The sequence below is a fragment of the Vidua chalybeata genome, chromosome 5 (assembly GCF_026979565.1).
Source record: "Vidua chalybeata isolate OUT-0048 chromosome 5, bVidCha1 merged haplotype, whole genome shotgun sequence".
In the NCBI taxonomy this organism is placed as follows: Eukaryota; Metazoa; Chordata; class Aves; order Passeriformes; family Viduidae; genus Vidua; species Vidua chalybeata.
The window spans coordinates 22,248,570-22,274,183 of NC_071534.1; the positions used below are offsets into that span (position 1 = coordinate 22,248,570).

The 25,614-nt window shown below is 42.8% G+C and overlaps 1 protein-coding gene and 1 long non-coding RNA gene across 6 annotated transcripts in view; one reads left to right on the forward strand and one right to left on the reverse strand.

Moving 5' to 3' along the window:
- Positions 1–21,886, forward strand: part of SYN3 (synapsin III) — a 189,593-nt gene extending 167,707 nt beyond the window's left edge. For 2 of the 3 annotated variants that reach the window (XM_053943484.1, XM_053943485.1), the window contains 6 exons: positions 4,114–4,188; positions 7,534–7,636; positions 13,264–13,398; positions 18,316–18,400; positions 19,855–20,152; positions 21,649–21,886. In XM_053943484.1, the coding sequence (XP_053799459.1) occupies positions 4,114–4,188; positions 7,534–7,636; positions 13,264–13,398; positions 18,316–18,400; positions 19,855–20,152; positions 21,649–21,781 (829 nt within the window). In that variant the 3' untranslated portion in view covers positions 21,782–21,886. Of the gene's footprint in view, positions 1–4,113; positions 4,189–7,533; positions 7,637–13,263; positions 13,399–18,315; positions 18,401–19,854; positions 20,153–20,322; positions 20,563–21,648 lie in introns of those variants that run through there. The other variant, XR_008431083.1, reaches the window with a different exon arrangement.
- On the reverse strand, positions 912–20,326 carry LOC128788445 (uncharacterized). 3 transcript variants are annotated; one of them, XR_008431086.1, is made up of 9 exons: positions 20,240–20,326; positions 12,135–12,320; positions 5,256–5,293; positions 3,859–4,012; positions 3,038–3,412; positions 2,819–2,905; positions 2,578–2,704; positions 1,517–2,368; positions 912–1,124 (listed from the first exon to the last, which is right to left on the reverse strand). It is a non-coding gene; the product is annotated as an uncharacterized LOC128788445 (long non-coding RNA). The 3 variants fall into 3 exon arrangements; XR_008431085.1 differs by adding an exon at positions 19,566–19,705 and having other exon boundaries at positions 912–2,368; positions 20,240–20,325; XR_008431084.1 differs by having other exon boundaries at positions 912–2,368.
- Positions 21,887–25,614: the final 3,728 nt, after the last annotated feature.

Below are 25,614 nucleotides of genomic sequence, written 5' to 3' on the forward strand. Positions count from 1 at the left end.
GGGAAGGAAGGACGTGGGGGACACTTGCCTACTTCATGTGATCTCAATGAAAGAAAATTTCTTTTTAATTGAATCAGGTCAACAATAGCACAGTTGCCTAATACTACATTAACATCTCAGAGAGTCTGACTCAAATTGGCCAAAGGAAAGAAGGTTTAAAATATCAATTAAAATTCCCTGTTCCTGCCAACACACCCAGCCTTGGCTCCAGAGCCTGCTCCCCAACTGCCTCTAACTGAAACAAAGGCCAAGTTAGCCTGACCATACTCTCTCCTCACTTATTATTTGCACTCACCATGCACTCATCCAGAACAGGGATCAGAAATAATACCAGATGACTGAGGAAAGAAAGCAGTCACACTAAGACCTAATCCCACTTGGGAGTATAGCTGCACAAAGAATTGTTTGCTAAAGAAAAAATGTTCTCATGTGAAAACAGTCATGAACAGAGAACACCTTAATGAGAAATGAAGCTAATTAGCAAGAAAACAAACAGTAAGATTCACCCAGTGACTTGCTAACCCAGGAGTTTGACTTAGATTCAGAGAGCCATTTATGGATGTGAGCTTGGGAGAGTGGTATAGTCAGTCCCAACAGGAACTGTTCCTTCTGCCCCAGCATTAAACAAAATAGGTTATTTCTATGGCATAAGTCCCTACTATGTCCAAGGACAGAGGTAAAAGAACCCAAAATATCAGAGCTCTCACTGGTGTCCCAAATAGGAGACTCAAAACCATTAGTCATGCTAGCAAATCTCAGCCTTAAAGGCAATTCCAGCATCTGCAGTAGCGTCATACCAAGTGACTTGCTTTGATCTGTGAGCCATGGAATCTATCCAGTAATTTTATACCTTCACCCACACATGTAGACTTTAAAAACCCCTTTTCTTTTGAGAAAAGACTGCACTAAAATTCTCCAGAATATGTTTACTTTGCACCAAGGATCTGCCAGAGGGAGGATGCTGCAGGGTGAGTCATGCATTCTTCCCTGCCCCAGATGTTCAGTGCACTTCCTTCCAGCCCATGGCCCAAGGCTTCAGTTCGGTTTCCCAGTTTGGCCTCAGCACAGTGACTCCAGATTTACACTGCTAACATACTCCAACTTTGTCCATGCCTTGAACCAGTCTGAAAACAGCAGATAAGCAGCACATTATACATGCCTAAAATTCCACCAAGTGTATTTGACTGCCATTGTAATACTGGTAAAGAGAAAACATGAAAACAGTTCATGTTACAGGGGAAATTGGGGCAGAAATTATGCTTCCACACTCACCCCAACTGGAAGCAAACAGCAGGATCATTTCCAGTTTATACTCATGAAATGTTGCTCGCTTTGAATTAAGCCAGCAGCTACTGACTTTCAGACATGGGCTATTCTTGCCACCAGCTCTTAGTAAGAGGGTAATACCTTCCTTTGTAGTTTCATGTGTGGGATTTCTGATTTGTCATCTCCAGTGCAGTTCAATGTGCTCTGTAGGGGATATCACATCAACGGTGTCTAAACTAGAGCTACTTACAGACTGAGCTAGGACACCAAGAGCTCTTGTTCTGCTCGTTTATCCACTTCTAAACAATGCTGAAGGTGTTGTGGTCACAAATCTGTTTGAGCAACTGATCTCTAAAAGTTTGGGGTCCTTCTCTCTACGATACTGACTGTACACTGTGTGGCCACCTGATGTTTAGGATGGTTGGAAGCCTTTCAGTCCCTAAGAGAAATGAGGTTTGAGGTAGGACATCCTTAGCAAAATTTTTTTGTCTTAAGTCTCCTTTTTCACTTCATACAATACAATAAAGAAAACAGAAAAGAAGCTGTATGAGGAGCAGTTGGGGTCACTTGGTCTATTTAGCTTGGAGAACAGAAGACTGAAGGGAGGCCTCATCACAGTCTACAACTTCCTCGGGAGGGAAAGAGGAGGGACAGGCACTGATCTCTCGTCTTTTGTGACAAGTGACAGGACCCAAGGGAATGGCCTAAAGTTGTGTCAGGTGAGGTTTAGATTGGATATCAGGAAAAGGGTCTTCACCAGAGGGTGGTTGGGCACTGGAAGAGCTCTCCAGGGAAGTAGTCACAGCACCACACCTGACAGAGTTCAATAAGCATTTGGACAATACTGTCAGGCACATATTGTGACTCTTGGGGATGGTGCTGTGCAGGGCCAGCAGCTGGGCTCGACGATCCTTTTGAGTCCCTTTCAACTGAGAATATGCAGTGATTCTGTGATTCTGTAAGTTTGGGGGCACAGTTGACACCTGAACTGCTGAGACTTGCTTGGAAGGGAGTGATCTTGACAGAGGCTGTGATGCAGGGTTTGGTGTCTGATCCAGTGGGCTTCAAATAAAACTCTCCAGTTTCAAAATAGCAAAGTTCCCTAATAGGAAAGTTAGGAATACAGCAGAGAGATGTATTTTAAATTTTATGCCCAAAATTGCCTCAAGATGGATAGATAATAAACAAGTCCAACAAATTAACCCAATTGCTTGAGCAGAGTTCTTATTTTGGGAGCTTTCCCATGTCAAATTTCCTTGTAAAACTGTCAAACTGTGGTTTAATTTTCTTAGGGACAACGCAGCTGCTTACATTTGGTATGCCAGGTACATTTTCTAAACACACCAATGTCAAATCATCTTGTCACTAATGAGACTCCAGGAGTTCCCACCAGTACTAATGGGATTTTGCATGTCCTCTACCACTGCAGGGCAATTTTCTGTTAAAAATAAATGATAGCCAAGAGTGTTTTTTCCCATTGCAGAGCTGAAAAAATATACTCCTAAGAATCCCATATCAAAAGAGAAAGAAAGGCTGAGGACTGAACACTGACCTTACAGGCCATCAAAGGGCTCATGACAGTCCAAGCTTGAGAAGGAATCCATTCTTTTGCTTAGGAAGTAGGGCAGCAAAATGGATGCTAGGTGAAGGCAACAGGCCCAAAAGTGAAAACACGGTTATTTGACACAGTAATCATGCTTCTTGGCCCCCCAGTCCACTCCAATAAACATGGTCACAAAGACCATTTCAATTTTACAGCAATTAAACGTACCAGTTTGGAGGAGAATTGGGAAAAGCACTCCAGGATGTCTCTCACAAGAGTAAAGGGGAGCCTTAGGTAGTCAGCTATAATGATTCAAGTTTATAATCTAGCAGGACATCAGTATTATCACTGCTGAATGTAGTTTTGCAAATTCAGTGTCTTTTGTACGTGTTGCTGAAAATGTGAGAGAACTGGCAGCAAGGGCTCCCACAACCTCATACTGAAGTGTTGGATCGCACCTCATACTCCCCTCATAAATCTCTTCCAGTGTGGAGAGGCTTCCTGGATGTATCCTGTCAGCTAGTTGACTTGTCCTGGCTTGTACGCTATGGAAGGGTTATCTGGAATGTTGTCAGAGCAGGCTGTCCAATGTCTGCTTTGGGCCTAAGGTGAAGAAAAGGAAAATTTTCACCGCTGACAGTGATGGTGAAACCCAGAATTTTCTAGCAATAGTACCTTTTTTGGAAAATAAGTATCAGTTGAAGCTAATGAAACTCCAAAGACGTTGAAATAAGAAATTCTCCAAGTCCTAACACAGTGAGCCACCATGAAAAGTCAATGAAAAGTCAGTATGATAATATATTTTATGACATCAGTACCGCTGAAATCAAATTGAAGTGGACACAGAAGTACAATTGAAATCAAATTTAGGTAGACCCAGAATGTCAGAAGTGATATTTTATGAAGCTGCTCAGTAAATATTTGCCTGGAGAGCTTCTGTTCCATGGATGGAGGATGCTACCCATTGCAGAACATAAGATTATCCTAGAGATCTTTTACACACATTTCAGCTCCCCTAGGTCTGATGTATAAAGAAAGAAAGTACTCACAGAGCCTGATGTGTGCTCAAGATTCCTTGGAGGTTTCTCTGCCTAAAATCCTCAGTCAGTTTTTCATGAGTCTGAACAACATATCCTGTATGGAGTGTTGTTCAGGAAGGATTTGGAAAGGCTTCTGGGAGGAAGAACCTCACCTCATCCCCTCCTGTACAAGCACAGAGTCAAGAATGAGGACTACAGTATGCGGGAGGATGGGTCAGGAGTCTATTTTCATGTTCAGGTTATGTTTTTGGTTTGTTTTCCTAGGAGGACTTCCATCTCTGGAAACTGGAAGGCAAACACAGGTTCTGCGATGCTAGAACAGATTGCAATGACAGAGAGGTAAGGAAGAGTGTTTCAAGACAGTATGAGTTATTCTTGGGTTAGAAGGGAGGAATTGTATTTCTGACTTTGGTTAATTGAGAGAACTGGTAAGAGAAGTCTCCTGAGAGGCTGGATAAAGACTTTAAAAGACCGAGTGTTTTCTTAAAAAAATACTAAGGACATAAAGGCAAACTGTCTTATTTTGAAGAACAGACTGAAAGTACAGCTAGAAACTAACATTGCTAAATCATTAGATCTTTAGTGAATGCAACCACAGGAAACAAGACCAGCATGCTAGGTCAAGCGTACCAGTACAAACATGTAGGGATAAAATCAGAAAGGTCAAAGCACAAAACACAAAGTAACATGAGGTTATTCTAAGTATATTACTAATGAGAGGCAGAAAAAGAGTTTTTCTTCTGCTTAACAGAGGGAAAAACTGTTAGCTGAAGTGCTGAAAGCACATTTTTGCTTTAGGCTCACAAAAGTGGTCACTGTCTAAGGTAAGGTCTTCTCACTGCTGAATAGAGCAGAAAGAATTCCCTCATGCATCTTGCAGACTAAAATTTACAAATGTTACTTCCATGTATTTAAATCACTGTGATATTTGCTAATACTGCAACTGCCTGACACTGTGGACTCATGGTAACATGCTTTGCTGTAACTTCTATCCTGCAGACCTAACAGTTGTTCTCACCATTTTTCTCCATCCCATCTAAGTAGATTATTCATACATTTATAGAATCCATAGATTACATGTAGGCATTCATCCTTAGTGAATTTAAGATTTTTTCAGATTGTACCCCCAGTTTGTCAGGTTCATGATTAATTCTGACTCTGTCCAGTTTTGGGCACCACAACTGAAGAGAAATAGCAAGGAGCTGGAGAAAGTCCAAAGGACAATAAAAGGAATGTTCAGAAAAAAACCTAATGAGCTGTTGAGAAAAACATGCAACAATTCTATGTAGTTCTATGTAGTTTTCCACCTTTTTCAGTTAGCAGATCACTGATATTTTTCCAGTAGGGGTATAGACTACCCTGCCTGCAGTGCAGAGGTTCACTCTCCTTCATTAACTGTTACAGACCTGGAAGAAGTTGCCCACAAGCTGAACACCTCTTCATCCTAAAGATGAAAAAACCAAAAGAGCACAGGGTCTTTAAATATATGAAAGCCTGTTAACAGGTATTTCTCACTACTTACAAGTATAATACTGCAAGAAAAAAATTATAGCTTGAAAGGTTCCTTTGAACATTTTCTATATTTTCTTAAAGTAAGGTTAGCATAGCACAGAAATCGATGCTTTGAAGGGGATGGCAAATTTCTGTCCTCTTTCAGACCAGATTAAAGAAATGTCTCCTCTTGGGAACACGAGAGTTGTGCAGGCAACCATCAAAGGTCCCTTCTGCACCTTTAGTTCTGTGAAACAGGGAAGCGAAGCCCCAAATCAGATGCTGAAGGTGACTCTGCAAGACCCTAATAGTACTGTGGGAAGTGGACATGATGATGCATCCACGCTGTTTATAACACAGCTGAAGCTAGACGCATGAAGGGTAGACATTACCTTATTGCAGTGTTGTAGGACTAAAACCCAGATTCCTGCCAGCCTACAACACTGCATTTTGAAGGTTCATTTTGTTAATTGTACCACAATTAAGCACTCCAGCCTTATTCATCCATAAATGTAACAAACCCTGTTGAAATCTGTGAGTTGCCAGTGCATTAAACAAGGCAGGAATATACTCAAATGCTCTGATGAGTAGGAGCAACCTGAAGTACCTACTGTATTGAACATAAGTACACAGGATTGAAATGTTCAGGTAATGCAGAAATGACAATAAATCCTCTTAAAATGCAACACCTGGTGCATGTGCATAAATATGCTGTTCTTCCCTGTAATACTCCTATTACACCCCAGCGGCCCTGATGCTCCCAGTGCTCACCTATGGCCAACAAACATTAAAGATGTGTAGCCATCAGACTCTCTGGCATGATCAACAATTCCCTGAGTCTGGCTGCTGAGCCCAGACACCTAGAGATGTTCTTCAGGAAGAGAGGTAGTTCCCGCAATGGTGCCCCTGGATGCTGGGCCACAGCAGTGCAGAGGGGTGCTCTCTGTGCCTCCTGCCTGACTCATGCAGTCCATAATTCTCCTCCTCCTAATGCTACTGACTCCTCCTCATACACTATCTTCCTTGGGGGTCCAGGGTGAACACACTTGGTCTCCTCATTAGGGATAAAAGAGCACCAGTAGTCATATAAGCCATAATTTTTCTTCTTCCCAGAGACATTGTGTTCACACAAGTTCATCATTATATTGTCAAGCTACGGGGACTCTGGCTGGCTTCAAGGACGTAAATTTGTTCTTTAGCCAGAACAGCTCTTTCCTCAGTCCCTGTAGGGTCTGCAAAATGTCAGTGTTTTCATGAGACTGTGGCCTTCTCTCCCCTCTCTGCATCATGTCATAGTCCTGCTTACAGATCTGCTGTTCTGAGATTATTATTTTTATTTAAATGGCCAGGACCACGGCACAGCTGCGCAGGAAATAAAACCAGGCTGCCTCATTCCCTCCTCATTTGCACAGCGGGGGGATGTGGTCCCCCCATAATATGCCTCTTGTCATTCTCGCTCCTCCTTTGACTCCAGGATAGCTAAGGGGGCCACCAGCTCACATTCCCATCCTGGGATGGATAGGGAAAAGTGCTGCAGCCTGAAGGTCTCCCTCCAACAAATAGTGCCTGGTCCATGTGATGAGACTGCCTGACTAGGAACAGCATCCAAGGGATAGAAGGAAGCAGGAGACTGTAAAAGGATAAAATTGAAAGTAAATTGTAAAATGCAGGAGCTACTGCATTACAGATCAGAGAGGGGATGGCTACTCCTTGCTAAATTCAACACTCACTTTCTGATCCTATTCCAGTCCTAATGTCCAGGACATCTTATCAGGAGAAAGCCGCCTGCATAACGGAGGGCTTTCAGGCAAAGCCAATACAAACGCTGAGGGGCCAACACTACTGGGAGATTAAATGAGCTAAATATTTATAGCTTGGCTGAATGACAACCAGCTGGAGATCTGATATAAATACCAGGGAAGGAAAGAAACATTTTAAGGTGGCTTTGAGGGCAGGATTGAATCAATCTGAAATGAAGGGAAACTTTAGGCAAGATACTTTTTTTTTTACTCCATCTCTTGCGAGTGGGAGTCAAGAAAGGGAGTCAAGGACCCAGCAAAACACATGAAAGACACCTTGTAATAAGGGCTCCCAAATCACTTTGTGTTCCTATGGGCCCCAGGATGGGTGGCTGGTTTTGGTGGACTACCCAAGGATAGCTAATCCTAGGCCATGCTCTTGTGGTTTCTGCAGGTACCGACTCTGGGCAGATGCCTGCGCAGAAATGTTTGGAGGTCTGGATATCTGCGCTGTCAAAGCTGTCCACAGCAAAGACGGAAAAGACTATATCATTGAGGTGAGAGCACAGGCAACCTGAATGTGAGTCTCCTTTGGGAAGTAGATTGCAAGCACTCTGCCTTGGAGTTCACATGCACCAACCAACATGCACCAACCCTGCGTGCTGCTGCAGTGTCTGCTCCTCCGTGCCCACCTGCATCCTCAGGCCATGACCCACTGATATGTTAGGAACTGATTCAGAGCCCCAGCCAAACTAGCAGATACACAGCAAGGTGTCAGGGTTGAAGTGCCTTCCTTTCTCAGTGTGGACTGTGAAAGGAAATGGAGAGCCACAGAGTGTTTGGCCACCTCAGATTTCCAGCAGATGATTCAGTTCATTAAAAATCTCAGCTTCTGTTTGAATGAACCTTTCTTTGATCACTTTAAAGGGGACTTCCAAACAAAAATCCTAGTTGCACCTTATTTAAAAGAGGAAAATAAATGGTGAGAGTGTAGCAAAAGGTTCACAAGCAACAGGAGCATCTTGATAGAACAAAAAAAGAAAGGTGTATTTTCTAAAATCTTTTGTGCAGACAGCATTCACTACAGTAAGACGCCATCAAGCACCACAAAGTTATTATGGGTAATGTGTACTACAATATTTTGTATTCAGGGCTGGACAGACTGTGGCTCTGAGAGCTAAAGCTCAGTGTGCTCCTTCCCAGGCCAGGAGGCAGATATGGAGGTGGGGTAAATAGCACACTCAGATCATCCTAACAGGGCAGAGAAGGAAAAGCTGGCCAGAAAATCAAAGGGGAAAACTGAAGAGATGCCCTGGAGGAGAGACAATCCAGCAAGTAAGCAAGTGACTCTGTCAGTATGTGACTTGAGGAGACACAACATCTGACCTGCTGTAAACTCCACCAACACAGGCCAGCTGAGGAAGACGAGCAGAGCCAGCCTATTGGCTTCATGCAGGGGTGCTGACACACTGGAAAGCTATGTGTGGGAGAGCAGTCCCACCCGCTGAGGGCTGGGATGCTGATGAGAACAACATGAGCCCTCCAGTGACTGCGCATTCCTGCATTATGTATCTGCTCTCCCCAGGGAGGGGAGCAGTGACCTGTCAAAGGCCATGTGATAGAAGCGTGCTGCCAGCAACCAAACGCTGGCAAGCCTCTGTCTTTTCCTGAATTGATGGGGCCAGGGCTAATGGGTCTGCTCCCGTATGCAATTCATCAGCACCTAGAGGAGCATCCCCTAGAGCAGACTGTTTTCCTGCAGCTGGGAAAAAAAGAGCAAGAAAGCAGCCTTGCTAGAGACAACTGTAAGGACATTTGGATTGTGTCCACACATGGTTAGACATGATATGTGATTTTCATATCCCTACATATATTCTTGTGCGTAAGCCTATGTACGTGCACACTCTGCTAGTTCTGGGCTTAAAGATTATATGCCTCTGTCTGGGTATGCCTCTGGGTTTTCACATCTGCCACTGTGTGTAACTGACTGGTGAGAAGCACATCCGTACCCTAACAGCCATCATCAGCTTGCACACAGAGAAATGCGCACTCATGCTCCTCTCTCTGTGACCAAGGTAAGCAGCAATGCATCTAACACAACACAAATCAGAAGAAACACAATATCATTTCAGATGGGTCATGCTGGATTATCCCAGTGGAGAACCTGATTGAGCAGGCCTGATATACCAACATCTAGCAGGCATTCAGATGCCAGGCTGATAGATGTTGTTGGGAAAGGAGCAGAGTAGTGCAATATAAGGACCAGAACAAAGCTAAACAGGTACCTTTTTATGCAGATCTAAGGGAAATGTTGACAAGTAATTAATTGCCTCCAGCCAACTTCCTGGGATACTTTTCTTGGTCTGAAACTGATCCCTTGTTTTGCTTTTTTCTTTTGATAGTGGGAGAAAAAAGTTATTTGACAGAGTGACAGTTGTATTTTCTTGGTAAGAAGGAACAGTGTGCTGTGAGACTTTACAAGAAAGCATGCCTAAATGGGCTGAACAAACAAGGAATTTGCACAATGCAGTTGCAGGCAGTAATTAATTTTCACAAAGTAGTTCTTCAGGAAAGATTCACAGAGGTAGTGATGGGCAGTGCTATGAACTGAGATTTATCACAGTGGTTTGTTGCAAACAAAATAAGATTAAGACAGACGAGTTATCAACAGCATAAGAGTAATCTTGCACACATGGTATTTGCTCTTACTTGAACTTCACCTTCTTTTCTTTTCCCATGACAAACGGCAGAATCTGTTACATTTCTGCCTTCAGAGCATTATCACACTTAGGTACCATTTTCATGGCTCATATTGAAACAGATTGTGAATTTAACAGTAAATGCTGGTAATTCTTTTTTCTTCTGCTTTAAAGAACTTTATCAGCAACATGTATGGTTTAATAATCTTCCTTCTCCTTTTTTTTTTTTTTTTTTTTTGTAATCTAGCCCATTTCCACATCTCTGCTAAGATGAAAAATATGAAGCAAGCAGAGGGCAAGCAAAATGGTCCATGTGATTTATTCTTCCTCTTGGAAGAATACGCTAAGCCCTGACTGCCATAAAGCTAAGCTATGTTACTAGACATGCTCCTTGCTGCCCTGCAAGGAGCCCTGCTCATCCCTTCAGCAGTGCCTGTCATTTGTTTTGCTATGTCCAATCACTGATTTATTTCCTTCCACAACTTCCTTCCTTCCTTCCTTCCTTCCTTCCTTCCTTCCGCAACTTCCTTCCGCAACTTCCTTTCTTCCCTAACTTCCTTCCTTCCCTCCCTCCCTCGAAATCACCTAACAGTCCACTCTTGCACATCAGAGTGTGAAAAAACAAGCCCAGGTTTCAGCATCAGATAGGCACAGAGGGAGAATCAGGATGATCTTTTCCTGAGTCTCTTTGCCTGGGCACTTTTCCTTCACCCCTCATTCACCTTATCAGGCAGCAGCAGCTGCACCAGGAGCAGCCTCTGACCTTGGGCAGCTACAAAGGCTGGGTCCATATGTGCTGACATCTTCTTGCCTTGCCCAGCTGTTCTGTGATCGCCCAGGAAGGGATGAGTGCAATCTGTCTGTAATTCACATATTCCTTTCAGCCAGTTGATTTATTCAGTATTAGCATTTGTATCTGCCCAGTTCCAGACCAATTCACCCTTCCTGGAGTACAGGGAAGGTGACATCTCATGATTTTTTTCAGTTTAGTGTCAACCAGCTGATGTCAGAAATCACTGCCATTTTCAAAGGCCTTCCCTTATGCATGTGATTGTTCACTCCTGTATTTTCTGTCTCCCACATCTCACATTCCCCTGCCAGATACTACACTCAGAGCAGCAGATAGCCTCATCCCTGATGCACCTTCACTGGTTCAGGTGAAACCTGCTCCAGGGTTCACTGCACCAGGGCTCACTCCCCCTGGAGCATTTGGTTTATAAAGCATCATCTTCCTGTTCAGCCACTGCAGCCACAGAAATAGGAAAAAACAGTCCTTGAGTTGGGAAAATCAGCTCTGGGGTTCTCAGCACAGGAAAAAAATGGACTTGCTAGAGCAGATTCAGAGGAGGGTCATGAAGATTATTAAAGTGCTGGAGAACCTCTCCTATGAAGACAGCTCCCAAAACAGCTGTGGTTGTTCAGCCTGAAGAAGAGAAGGATCAGGGCAGATCTTAAAGCATCTTCCCATATGTAAAGGAGGCCCATAAGAAAGGGACAAACCTTTTAGCAGGGTCTGTTGCAACAGGACAAATGATAATTGATTTTAAACTAAAAGAAGGTACATTCAGACTACATATAAGGAAGAAATTTTTTTACTGTGCAGATAGTGGTGGATGCCCCATCTGTGGAGACACTCAAGGTCAGATTGGATGGGGCGCGAGAGGAATCTGATCTAGTTGAAGATGTCTTTGCACATCGCAGGGGTATTGGACTGCATGGCCTTTAAAGCTTTCTTCCAGCCCAAACCATTCTACGAATCTATGAAAGGCGGGGTTCAGGGTGTTTTGAGCAGAGCCGGTGACTCCAGGGGGGCGGGAGCCGGGAGCGCGGCTCGCCTGACTCTAGGCAGGGTAAGGGCATCATCTAGTGGTCACACGGGCCCCTCGCACCGCACCGTGCGGGGACACGGGAGACTGCTTCTCTCTCCGGAACTGTAATTGCCATATTTCCTTTAAAGATAGGAGTGCAGAGGAGGGAAACCTGCGCAGGGACCTGCTGGAGGGCCCCCAGGAGCCCCTGGCTAGTGAGACCCAGGTGGGAATTGGCCATCCCTTGACACTGTTAGGAAGCGTCACATTCCTCGCCTCATTTCTCAACGGAAGAACAGCTAAGCGGATAGTGGAAAGAAAAGCCACCTTGTGTATTTAGCCAAACATTGACATATAATTTTCTAACCTTCTCCTTTTGCCCCCTGGGCCAAGTAGGCCATGGATATAAACAACAACCCCCTTTCCATGTGTACCTTAGTTAAAATTTTCTAGGTAGCTTTTCTAGTGTTCTTAGAAGACACCTGTAGAATTTAAACAAAACCATTACCCTGCAAGAAAAGAGAAGAATACAAACTCAGTGAACTCACCTCACTGATTTCCTCTACTTTAAATCTAAAAAAAGAGGGTGCAAAATTTTCCATTTCCCTCCAAGAGTGTATTCTTGTGGCCTTGCCAGGGTGGAGTGCACTTCCAATTGTTATCTGAGCATGAGTCAGTGCCTTTCTTCAGCAATTCAACCTTCAACTTTGCATTTCCAGGGATTTTAATGTTTTCTTTAAAAATAAAAGCAAAATAAAATAAACTCTTCCAACCCTGATATTTTGGTACTATTATATTTACTCCAGCTGAATCTTAACTTCATCAGAGTACAGTTCTTCCTGTGGGATTTAGCTAATGTTTGCAAAACACTTGATTTATGATGAACTGTTGAAAATCATGTTCAGGGCTGCTATACAGCTGAGGGTCTGCTGTGCTTTCAGTATTACTGTTGTGAGGCCATTTCTTACCTCAAAGACCCTTTGACAGTTTTCTTTCCCCGATCCCCACAGTCCTGCTTCTCAGTTTTCCCCATTAGATTTGTAGAACTTGCTTGGGAAGCAGCAGTTGTATCACAGCATTACCAAGAAGACAAGCAGAGACCAAGTTTATTTTCCTGCACTTGGTGCCGGTTTGGTGACATCCTATTCATTACACATCTGTGGTGTTTATTTTCCCTCTCAGGGTGCAGTGCTTTGTGTTCATTGATCCCAAATGTTTCCTGGTTTCCTCCAGTCCCTGTTGCTCTCATCTCCTCAGGCTTCAGTACATGTTGTTTCTCTTCTCCTGAGGCCCTTTAAGTTGCAATGTCACCCCGAAGTACTGTGGGACAATGCCAGAGAGACCTTATCCATCAGAGGCATCTCCTCAGGACAGGTGAAGGAGAAAATTTGTATTAAGTCGATTTAGAAAGCTTCCAGCCACCATAAGTCTTGGCTTAGCTCCCAAGTTGTGAAGGGAAGGAAGACGGAGAGTTGGGAGAAATGCATCTCCAAAAAACCCTGAGCGAAATCCCACACCTGGAAAAGTCAAGCGTGTTTCAGCATGAGGAAAGTGGCGACTGTAGATATTGACAAGGATGTGCAGACACAAAACAGGTTAATGTAAGAGGTGAGTTGAAACAGGTATCTGGCAGCAGGAAACCACCTTACTAACTGTTGTTTTTGCCTCCTGTGGCAGGTGATGGACAGCTCAATGCCCCTGATTGGGGAGCACATAGAAGAGGACAGACAACTTATAGCTGATCTGGTTGTTTCCAAAATGACTCAGCTTGTTGTCACTGCTGGATCTACACCGTCGCCGTTGAGGCCTTGGGTATGAGTGAACAGAGACCTTGTGACCAAGTTATTTCCCTGAACTCCTTTCTTTCTCCCTCCTTGCTGAGTGTGTCAGGCAGTCACACATCTCACAGAGCTGAACAGTCCCATATGGGAGTGTATTGGACAGACTGAGTCCTGCTCTCCCAAAGGAGACTCACAGGCTCTTTGAAGTGGGCGCCCCTAAGGAACACATCTCTCTCCCTTACTCTCCTTCCAGATAAATATGACATCACACCAGTAGCATGTCCATACATCTAGACATTCTGACTTACTAAATTCATTGATTCAGATTGAAGACATGCATTTTTAGAGGTACTTCTAATACCCGGTTTCATTTCCATCTAACACCATTCCTCAGGAAAGGTTTCATTCTGGTTTTTGCATTTCTGTTCTGCTTTCAAGAACAGAAAGTGGGAATCTCCAGCAAGACTTGTTCCATTCCTTACTGCAGTTTCTTCTTCAGAGATGTCCTTAGCCACCTTCATCAGGGGGAGGCTTTACTAAAGGTGAACTCATATAAGAACCTGTTACTTTTGCATTTAAACTGGCCCCTTAGTTCTTCCTGTGTACATCTATTTTGAGTATCAAATGCATCTAATTTTACTGCCACATTTCCCAGAGGCAGTTAAATATAAATGAAACACCCCAGAACATAACCTGAGTATCCAGGTGTACTTGCTACACCTCTTTCAGTATCTAACAGAGAGCCAAGTGTGAAGGTTTGAGGACAACAAAACTGTACAACAGAAGAGACAAGAGAGTAAAAAGTTGAGGGGCAAAAGTGATTGCAAGAGACTGGTACAATTTTCATTTCCACTTGAGACAAAAAAATGGGAGAAGGCACTTCATGGTGCTCTGCCTTTGTCATATGACAGTCCATTCCTGCTAAACCAGGACTCAGCATGAAGGATATTTGGAGTAACTCCAAGTTTTAGCTAGAGTGAAGGAGTAAACATTTAATAGACACTGAAAATGCTTTGAGGCAGGGAAAGTGGTACAGAAGAGATAGCATTTACAAAGTAGAATCAAGAACTACTGTTTGAAATAGCCAAGATACAGAGTGCATGAACTAAGAGCAAAGGGCAAGCCAACAGAAACTGAGAACATGGACAGATGCATCTGTTTTCTATGTCTGTAATATACTGGTATAGGATTGGATTGGATTGGATTACAGCAGACCTAAATTAAGGCCAAAACAAAACCAAAACAAGTCTTGAAGGGATAGAGTGTCAAATAGAAGAGTCAAATAAGAAAAGTATCTTCATTGGGAATAAAACCTAGAAATACCTGTATGTATAATCAAGACAACTAAACCCACAAACATGTTAACTAGAGTGTTTTACTAATAGAGAAAGAGCTTGGTGCCACAAACATCACAAAAATTGTACATGCTGCATTACTAATATAATGTTCTAACAGAAGTGTCCAGAGAGAAAGAGTTAAATATGAGGCTGGTGAGATACAGAACTAGAGCTACAGATGAAAACTTCCACAGAAGCAATACAAAGAGCAATTCTGAATATAAAGACAGCAGTACTGAATACACAGAAATATGAATCCTTGAATATCCTATGGGTATGAATAGAATACCTATACTTATTATTGGACCTCTTTATACTAGTCTCTGGATTGAGAAAAACTGAGAAATTATGAAACTGAGTGAACAGAATTGACAGAGATGAAAAAGTAACAAGTCACAACAATGTGAGACTTCAGCTATCAAGAAGCAAGTCAAATATCACAGGGGGACAGCAATTCAGAGGGAGGTAAAAACACCTTGACTTTGCCATAGGAAACATCCAGGTACAAAGTCAGATAGTGAGTGTGTACCATTAGATTTAATGTCCAAGGGACAAAATTATATCAAAAAGTAAGGATATGACACAAGCGTGAGAAAAGAAAATTAACCAACTGTCTAGCAGCAAAACTGTATAGATGTTATTTGAGAGACCACTGTTTTCCAGAATGCCTATATGTGTTTCTGATCTGCTCCTGAACCAAGAATGTGAGAAATAAACTTGTAGAATTGAATGACAGAAAAGACATTTAAGACAAACAGGGGAAAATATATTTCAAATTTGGAAATCTGACATTTAAAAAGACCTTTATGTGGCAAACTACAAGTAATAAAAGCAAATGCAAAAAGGACAGAAATTAATTTTGAGGAGTAGATGGAGAAAAGAATGAAAAAAGTTCTTTGAGTTCATCAGAACAATGGAACTCTACCAAACAATTGGTATGCTCTATGGATCATCCAAAGTTTAGGGAGAAAAAGAAGACCACAGGAGTTGTCACAGCATTGTGACTCTAGTAAATGTAATTGCTGAAAGTGGGGAACTTCCTTACCTCATTGTAATTTTTCCTGATCAGAATGACACAAAAAAGAACAAAAACAGTTATTAAATCAGTGATGACTGATATTTTTAAAAAATTATTAAGCCCCCAACTCCAGATGGCCACATCCAATGAATTGAATTTGGGAAGTGACTAAGCTGCCAAAAAAAACTGTGCAATATCATTAGAAATAGTTAATGCTCCAGAGGAACTGGTGTACAACAGATACAAAATATGTGATTTGAAAGCTGTAAGAGTAATACAGAAAAATTTAGACAAGTAAGTCATAGACTTTATGAATTATCTCAAGTGATAATTTAAAAAATAATACAAAAGAATAAATAAATCAGCAGAAACCACAGCTCAGGGCATTTACCACATCCTTTTTTTGCAAAGAAGAAAAAAGTCCCATTAATTTCTTTTTGATTCTTTTTCTTTCATTTCATTGTGAATTCTTTCATGAAGTGGTAGATAACAAGCAATCAGTCAGAATGATGTAGCTAGTCAAAAAGCCTTAGGCAAGGTAACAGATAAGCTACAAAAGAAAGCATGGAGGGGCTAAAAGGTAAAGTTTTATTGTGTAGCAGAAGCTGACCTCAGCTATAGATGTTAGAGATTTTAATTCTTGCAAACAGCAGAGGGGATACTTCAAGGATACTGCACCTGGCCATGTTGATAAATGGGTTGGTTGAGCCCAGGAGAGGAAAAGATGTTAATGACAAGTTTGCTTTCATGCCTTCAACATGAAACCCTGTCCTATGGCTACGCTGTGGTTCTGTCCCTGCCTCTCTGACCCACCACAAGAAGACCTTGGGCTGGCCCTCACCCCTTCATCTCTCAGCCTCAAAAACCTCTTTTGCCTTTATTTCTGAGATGCCTTGGTTGACTGTAGGGAGAGGCTGCAGCGGTGAATATGAGATCCAATTCCTTTTCTTTGCCTGATCTAATCAAAACATCTCACAGCATGAGAACAGGTAATTTCCATCAACACCAAGGCAAGGTTTAGTTCCCAAGCTATGTAGGGCTAGAAGCCATGAATGGAAAATTCCCAGATTGTCCTTCCCCGTCCATTTGCAAGTCCCAGATAAATAGTGCAAAAATGGACTGGCTACTTCATCACACTTATGTTAGTCAGTTAAAACTAATTTCAATGTTTCCAACTATGAAACATTTCTTCACATTTCCAGAATCACTTAGCTCATTATCCTGACCTTTCAGGAGCCTTGAAGACCCTTTTATCACGATGTTCTGCATGTAAATAATCCAGCATGTACCAGCCTATCTGTCTCCAGCTTTCCTGGTTTTCATAAACAATTTTGTGCAATAGGCTTACTCAGACTTTTGTTAACTTTGGACCAGCCCTTTTTGCAGCAGCTCTGCATTGCTTAATCTGTTTATTAAAAAATCTGTCAAAAAGACTAAACAGCGAGAGAGAAGAAAGAGCAGATGGCACCAAATTATTTGCGCTAGTCAGGACCAGGGATGGCAGTGAAGAACATCTGACAGAGCTATATACGTTCAGTCACCACAACAGCAAATGAAACTCCGTATGGAAGACTGAAGGGTAAACTAAGCTGGGGGTAGAGAGGGAGAGCATAAACAATGTGCAGAACTTTCACGTGGCACCAACCATTCCCTTGTGAAATGCTTTGTCGCATACAGGCTAATGAAAACCATTGCTCAGCCTATGGTTGTGTTGACAAGGGAAAAGCAGGAAATTAGGATGCAGGAAAAATGAACTGGCAATGTATACAGAGAACCCAGATATTGCTTCATCTGGAAAAATGTAAGCAGACCCATCTCTGGCATCTGCAGGAGAAATTACAAAGCTGGGAAAGAGAAGCTGGTGATGAAAACAATTAGGGACTTGGAAATATTCCCATGGAGGGACTGGAGGGATTCTAAAGTCTTTTGGCTTTAGAAAGGAGGTAAATGAGAGAGAGGGCAATGAAGGTTTGCAAAATAATGAATGGCCTAGCATGGGCAGGTTGTGAGAACTAGTCTCAAAACTTGGAACAAAGCAACAGAGATAAGAAATAGGAAAGACAACGAGGCTGAAAGTTGAGCAAGACTCAAAGGGTCTGCATGTAAATATCAAAACAAAATATCTGAAACTGTTGCAAAAATTTTGTGGAGCAGATAATAGGCTTCATGTTTCAGGGCTGAAGCTGGCCCATGCTTATTAGCAATCAAGAGGAGACCCCTTAGGGTACAGAGATGATTACTCCATAGATATTTCCATGGTTCATCCCTCCTTCCTTCAGAACATCTGGTGCTGGCAACTGTCCAAAATGGGAGATAGGACTAAGAGAACCCCTCAGGCTAGATACATTTGGTAATTCCTGATTACCTAAAAAACATTCTAAATTTTAATTTCATTGTTATTCCCTGTAAGCAAACAACTTCGATGCTCCTTTTTACTCACCTCTCCATTTTAGTCCCATGAGATTTTACCAGCCAGATGCTGCATGTGTGAATGTGTATTTAAAGAACATTTCATGACTCTACAGTTCCTGTATTACCTCAGGGCTTCTCTTTGGGGACTCTGTATTAACTAGACTGGCTTTTTTCCCTCTAGCCTCCACAAGTTCAGCCTGTGTCAATGAAATCTCAGACTGGACCTCCGCTTGGACAACTGTCACAACCACGGCCTCCTCCACAAGGTACAGCTGTCTGATTCCCATCTCAGTGATGACTCTGAGTCCTATCAGTCTGCCTTCTAAATAACATGTATCAGGAAAAAGGTTTTGCTCATTTTCCAATTCACTGCCAAGCAGGCAGCAAATTCAGTGTACTATTAAAGCAGATACTGTCATATTCCATAGCAGCTCAGAAAGGGGGATGAAAATTTGATATAGATCCAGTTGATACCACTGGTAAGACTTGGCTCAGCAAAACAAGGCCACTTGAACTGGCACTGGAGCAGGAGTCTGGGCACAATGTATATTGTGTTCACACAAAGCAGTGCAGTTACAAGTGTTAAGAAGTGATGAGAAGATGCTAGTGTTGTCAGGCTTGGAACAGACATCAATGTTGCAATGCCAGGATCCTTGATAATCTGTCCAGAAGTTCCCATGTCAGCAAGAGCACACCCTCAGCTCTTCCTGAGAGCAGAAGCAGGTTTGACTTTTGTGGCTTGATCAGAACAAGAGGTTTGGCTTATTGTCCTGATGTATGCTGAGGTGATGAAGCACAGGGCTGCCCCATGGGTAGCCAGATCACACCAACCACTCAATTCACATAACTCATTAGACCCTCATTTTTGCCACCTTCCCTTCCTTTCTCCATTTCAACCTTCTACCATATTAACACCATCCTCTAATTACCTTTTCCTCATTGGTCACAGTTTTGCTGTATACAAAATTGAGCATTTATATGTAATCTTGGCATTCTATACTATTAGTGATATGAGCTGTTGGCCTTGCAGAATACTACTCTCCATCTGTCTCCAGTACTCCCCTTCAATCTCTGTAAAACTTTTTCTCACGTAACTCCCCTGATCCCCTGTGAAATCCAGCCAGACCTCACAACACTATCTGCAACTTTTGTCAGGTTCTCACAGTATTATCTGTCATGTCCAGCAATTTCTCATGTCATGCCCAATTGTTTTCTACATCCTCTTCAGTTCTGAGAGTTTGCTACCAAAGCAACTGAAGGCACCTGGTGATGGTTCTGGAACAGAGGTATGAATAGTGATAGGGTGCAATGTCTCACATCAAACTGCTGGACCCGTGAAGGGACTGATGACCCAAACAGCAGGGTCAGCTTACATTTCCCACACAGTTGCTTCTCCAGTGACTCTTCCTTACCCAAGCAGGAAGTGCTCACCAAGGATAAGAAACACCAGATACATGAAGAGTAAGGCAGGCTGAAGTGACTCCCTCTGGGGAGAGTGGAGGGACTTCTTTAGTGCTGAAGAACGTAGAGAAAAGGACAACTCTAGAGAGGAGGGCATGACACCAATGGGCCTATAAGAGAGGATTTGCCATATTATTATCCATGAAGCTACTCTGAAGAGTCTCTCCTCTTAGCAAAACCCATCCTTCCATAGACATGTTCCATGCTTGTTGCCCACCACATGCATTTCCTCATGTTTATGTCTATATATCCCTCTCAGGTGGACCACGCCAGCCACAGGGATCTCAGCCTCCACGAACAAATGCACCCCCACAGCAGCGGCTGTCTCCTCAAGGACAGCAGCCCCAGAGTCCCCAGTCCACTTCCCCTCAGCAGCAAAGGTCACCTGGATCTCCACAGCAAGTTCGATCAGCAACTGGCTCCTCTCCAGTCCAGGCCTCCAAGGCAGGCGCGTTCCCTCCACAGCAGCCTCGGCCTCCTGCCCAAGGCCGGGCTCCCAGCCAGCCGAGCCCCACAGAAATGTCCAAGCAGCAAACCACCCCACACCCACACCTGAAGTAAGTCTCTGACAAACTCCTAGTATCTGTAGATATTAGAATAAGCTGTCCAAAAAGTATCCTGAGATGACATGGAGAGTATATCACCTGTTGTCAAGCGGCAGTCCCCAGGGACAAAGGCCTGCACAACTGTGAGTGACTTCAGAGGTAAATGTGTATCCCTTGGCATAACAGTGCACCAGTAACCTGTTGTCAGGAAGAACAGGTTGTATTTGACATCACAAAGATTTCACACTCTTCCTCTTGTTCATGTGCTCAGTGTTCATCGTGTGTTCTACTCCGGCCATATCAACACAGCCACCGCCTTCCCAGCAGGGTGTAAAATCCTCACAGGCTGCAAACAGCACATTAGCCAGAAAGCTCACAAGGAGTTATGCCTTCACTATTTCCTAAGTGCAGGAGTTACAAAGGTACTTTTTGCATTTGGTAGCAAAAAGTCAGGGGAGACAGGGGGAAGTGGCTGTATTCATGTATATAAAATTCCAGATGGTGACTGTATGTAGAAGCACTCTTCTAGAGCAGAGCACACTGCTGAACTATTGTGGATCTTTGGAAGCAGCTTTTGCTGTCACCCTTTGTGGAGAATATCTAGCTGGCACCATGGCAGGAAAACTGACCAAAAAAAAGGTCTGATGCTGACAAGAAGCCAACACAAGCAATTTGGTATGAACAGGCCAGAATAAAACATAGGCTAGGAATAAGAAGACAATTTCTGAGAAGCAGAGAAGCAATGTTCTATAACAGGCTTTCAGTGTTCATGTTTATATGTTTATATTAGCAAGGCAAACTAAAAGAGGTGTACTTAAGGATCAAAATGTTGGTGCTAAGGATACAGTCACCACACTATACATATTTCAGATACTTTTTCCAGTCTGGTTTTGTGCTAGATACCTATTACTGATCAGAAGAAACTAAGCATGGTAGCAGGGAAAATTGGGACATTTACTTCAAAAGCACATCCTGATCTGAACTTGACCACTAGCAGATACACAGTCAGCAGGAGCAGTGTGGTCAACCAAAAGATCTGCATTACAGAGTTGACAGAGCAGACAGGGTGGGGAGGGCAGGAAACAGCACACATTGCAGGGGATCTGGATACGAACTTACCCAGCCTCTGGGGCTCTCACAGCCGAAAGGCCGAGCCCATCATTCCTGGTAAGGCTGATGAAAGACAGGCAGCCCCTAATATTAATCTGTTCTTCTGTATTAGTAGTGAAATTACGTCAGGGTTTCTCACAACAGCCTCACCAAATGGCAACTGCATACTTCTAGTCAGATGTTTTCATCAACACTTACCAGTTTGGACTGAGCCACTTGCCCATGCCTCATTCTGTCCCACCTCCCCCACTTCTGGATGTTTTAGCACATGGTTATTTTCCATGCCAGCCTAGCCTTTTATCCTTGCATTTGTCTGTGTGATGAAACACAAAGCATGAGTAACCAGCTTTGAATTCCCACCTTCTCCTGTTGAGACTGAACTCTGTTTTCCCTTCCAGCAAATCGCAGTCCCTGACAAACAGCTTCAGCATATCTGAGTCATCTCAGCGAGGAAATGCCACTGAAGATGAAGCAAAAGCTGAGACCATCCGCAACCTGAGAAAATCATTTGCTAGCCTGTTTTCTGATTAACAGTCCTGCAGCTGGATCTGTGCTTTTTTCAGCCCTCACTCTACATTATGTCATACCTGTTGTCATCCTGGAATACAATCAGTGAACCCAGCGATTTACAACTAACACCTGGGTAAAGAGAATTTAGAAAACTATAGTTGTTTTAATACAAAGAAAATATTCAAATAACGGTCTGAAAAGTGACTGTATAAAAGTGTCACTATTTCATTGGGTTTTGTGCATAATCAGAATCATATCTGTTCAAATTACTGGGCTGTAAAGCAAATTTTACTCTTGCTAACCCCTGTGGAGTCAACACAGTTATGACAGTGCAAACTAGATTTTATTTTAATTTGCATATAGCCAATACAATTGTTAACTTCCAATTACTGAACTTTTGTTAAGATCAAGCTAAAAAAATATTAGGCTTCTTTCAGAAACACACATGCAAAGGCAGAATCAAGAATAAGTATCCATTGACTGACAAAGTAAGCATGCTTGAGCATCCAGTGAACAGTGGAATTTCATTATAGCAACTTCATAAAAGGTCACTTTTCAGAGCAAAACTATGTTCAAGATAAATACGGTACCAGGCATCAGTAAGCACCAAAGATCACACAAGCAGGTCAGCCAGATGGTCTGCTGCTTTGTTCCAGATCACTCTGCTCATAGCAGGTAAAACATCTCTGTTTCATGCCTTGCATTTATGTCCCCTGCGTGTGATTCCCGAGGTCTGAGAGAAAAATGTCATGTTCTAACCCTGTAGCCTTAGTTCAAAAATAACCTCAGAAATGGGTCTTCCACACAAAAAAACAACTTCTTCCCCTGCCCCTGAAAACACCAGAGTTCACACTCACAGTTCACACAAATTCCAGACAAAACCCAGCTAAACTCCAAGCACTTTGGTGACTTGGTCACATCTGGCTGTGTATGTCCCTCAGGAACATGCTTAATTAATAGCAGATCTGATGAAGTGCACATAGCTGTATGCTGAGTGTTCCATAATACTGGACGGACAGAGAGATGGAGTGAAATCCTGTCTCCTGCCTTGAATTCCCACTGACATTGCTGGGGTGAATGCAAAATGAATGCAAGGTGACAAACTTGTAACAGAACTGGAAAATTATACTTCACAAATAAGATGACCTGGGTCCTTCCTGAGACACCAAGCCACAGGAGGGTATGTATGGGATTGTCCCAAGCAGTAACAATCAGTATTAGTTCTCCCTGACCATTCTCGAGAATTATTCTTGCAGAGAAGACAGAGATGGATCATTGCTGGTGTGCTTTTCCTCTAATCCTGCAACACTGGAGGAAGCTGTGGCTGTGCACATATACTGGAATTGGGACATGACAGACCCCCCACAAGCTGTGCTCATGACTGAAAAAAACTCACCCTAGGTAAATCCATATATTTATAGCTATTTATACCAGCTGAGAGTCTACCCCTTGCACCCTGGGAGGTCTGTTTGGAACACACCTAATGCAGGTTCCAGTCCTCATCCCGCCTCCTCAACATGCAGCTTTGAGGCCAGACTTGGCTTTGTGCTTCCCTTGGCAACTTCACCATGATGATACTTAGGAATGCCCAGGGAGGTCAGTAAGTCAAAAAAATATTTGAGCCAATGGCCCAGATCTTTGCTGTCACTAAAACAAGGAGATTCCCAAAGTAGCAAAAGCAACAGCTGTATTAGCCATCTTGGATCTTATGATTCACTGGTGGGAATAAAGCCAAACAAGGAAATCCTTCCTGCATAGCACCTGTAATGAACATTTAAATCCAATGAAGTCATCTGGACCTTGTATGACCTACCCCTGAGCAGGCCTTTGCACACGTAATGGCAAATAACAGCATAGCTTTTCCAGATTGGAAGTCCCTCAAGAGACTCATCTGGATCAATGATTTATACCTCAAGTTCAGTATTACAGAACCACCTTATTCTCTGATGGTTTTGTCTTCTGTTTTGTTGTTTTCCTCAGCTCTGTGCTGTCCTTCAGGGTTGGATAAGTGGTTTACCATGCAGCATCATAAATATATGTCATCATGTGAGAAAAAAAAAACCCAGTCCCTGCTGTTTTGTCTCCAGGAGCAATAAAAGAGTGAGAAATGGTCTTGAGCAAGCAGTGTCCCACTGGCAAGAGAAGCAGATTAACAGGCTTCACTATATGGAGAAGAGGATTTCCTTCTGTAACACTTCCCTCAGCACAGTTTATCCCTTTCCCTTCTGAATGGTCACCAGAGATGCAGAGACAGAAATGAAAGTTTACTGCAAGAATCCTCAGTTGCTTTATCCCCTGAAACTCCGTGATTCCCTCACCAATAGAACATATACAAAAAGGAATGATGACTAGTACGACATGGCCCCATAAATCAAGAGCAACTCATCACTGAAAGTGCAACAGCTGGGTCATTTGCTGAGGCTGCATTTGAACACAGCAGGACTGTCCTCTGACAGACCACAGGAACAAGACAGCACTGTCAGCTTTCATACCCAGCAGCAACTCAATCGCTTCATTTGCCTACAGCTCCCAGCTGTCATCTTTCAAGGGACAAGCAAACAGAATTGCATCTCACCACCTAGCTTTAAGTTGCAACATCAAGTACAAACAGGCACTCTCAGCTTAAGTTAGTCTATAGTTCCTGAAAAAGCACCTTCAGTTCTATGCACAGAAGTGCTTTAAAACACTGAGTTGATTTCTAAAGTTAGAATGATGAAAATCTGTTGTGTCCTGTAATTGTCCAAACAGAACACATCCAGTCTACAGTTACGATGCTCACATACTAGATGTGGCTAGCAGGAGAGTCACAGATGCATCATCCCTTCAAGTTAGCGCTTTTGATGCTGGCTCTCTGCTCCAAAATCCCCACACTCTAGAAAAAGAGAACAGGGAATACAAAGGGTATTCTTCTTTTACATGAATGGGAAACTAAGGTACACCCAAGAGGCATTTAGGTACCTAAATATAACTGCAGGGGCAGTAAGAAAACAGAAAAACTGGTTAAAAAAAAGCCACATTTATATCACAAGGCATACAAACCTCATTGCACACCTTGGGATCTTTCTCACGCAGATGTGAACACTGAGCACCTGGTCAAAGCTTCTTTTGTCCTATTTGCTTTAAGTTTCATCACATGGAAGCCAGGAAACATGAGTAGGTTTGTGTGTTTGGGTCCAGCCCAAGAAGTAGCTGGGACACAGCTACGACACCCAACCATATCCACCACCTAGAAAATTAGTTTACGTTTTGCTGTTTAGCAACAAACTGAAGAACACCTTGACTTTCTTGTCATAGCTAGGTGTGGTATTTCAAGCGGAATGGAACACACATCCCCAGGCAAGCTAAGGTCCAGCAGAACAGCATTTCTGCTTACAAAATACCACTTGTATATGCAGTGGTATTGTAGTCTTCCACTAATCACAAGCAGGTACGTGAGACCTTAGACCTTGTGTATGGCTCAGTTGCTTCATCTGGTTGGCTTAAAGTTTCATGAATAAGATAAAATAATACACAGAAAAGCCAAGGATAATAGTTCCTTATTTCCAAGTGACTCAGTAGCAACCTTTACAGTGCTAGATACTGATGAATAGTACAGGTAAGGAATGCTCATCTTAAGCATTTCATCTTTTGTGATTTCTCTTATATCATTTGCCACAGCAATGACACACACACTTGACTTGGAGGTCACAAATAAAAAAAGCAAGCAGCTAGTTTTCAAGTATTTCCTCTGTTTTGTCTTCTAATTTTATACTGTTGGTCCCGAGATACTCACTTTATACCCTGTTTTATGAATAACTGGAACTCCTCTTTAAGGAACTTTACAGTTCCAGCTAAGTCAGGTTTCCTAATCTTTG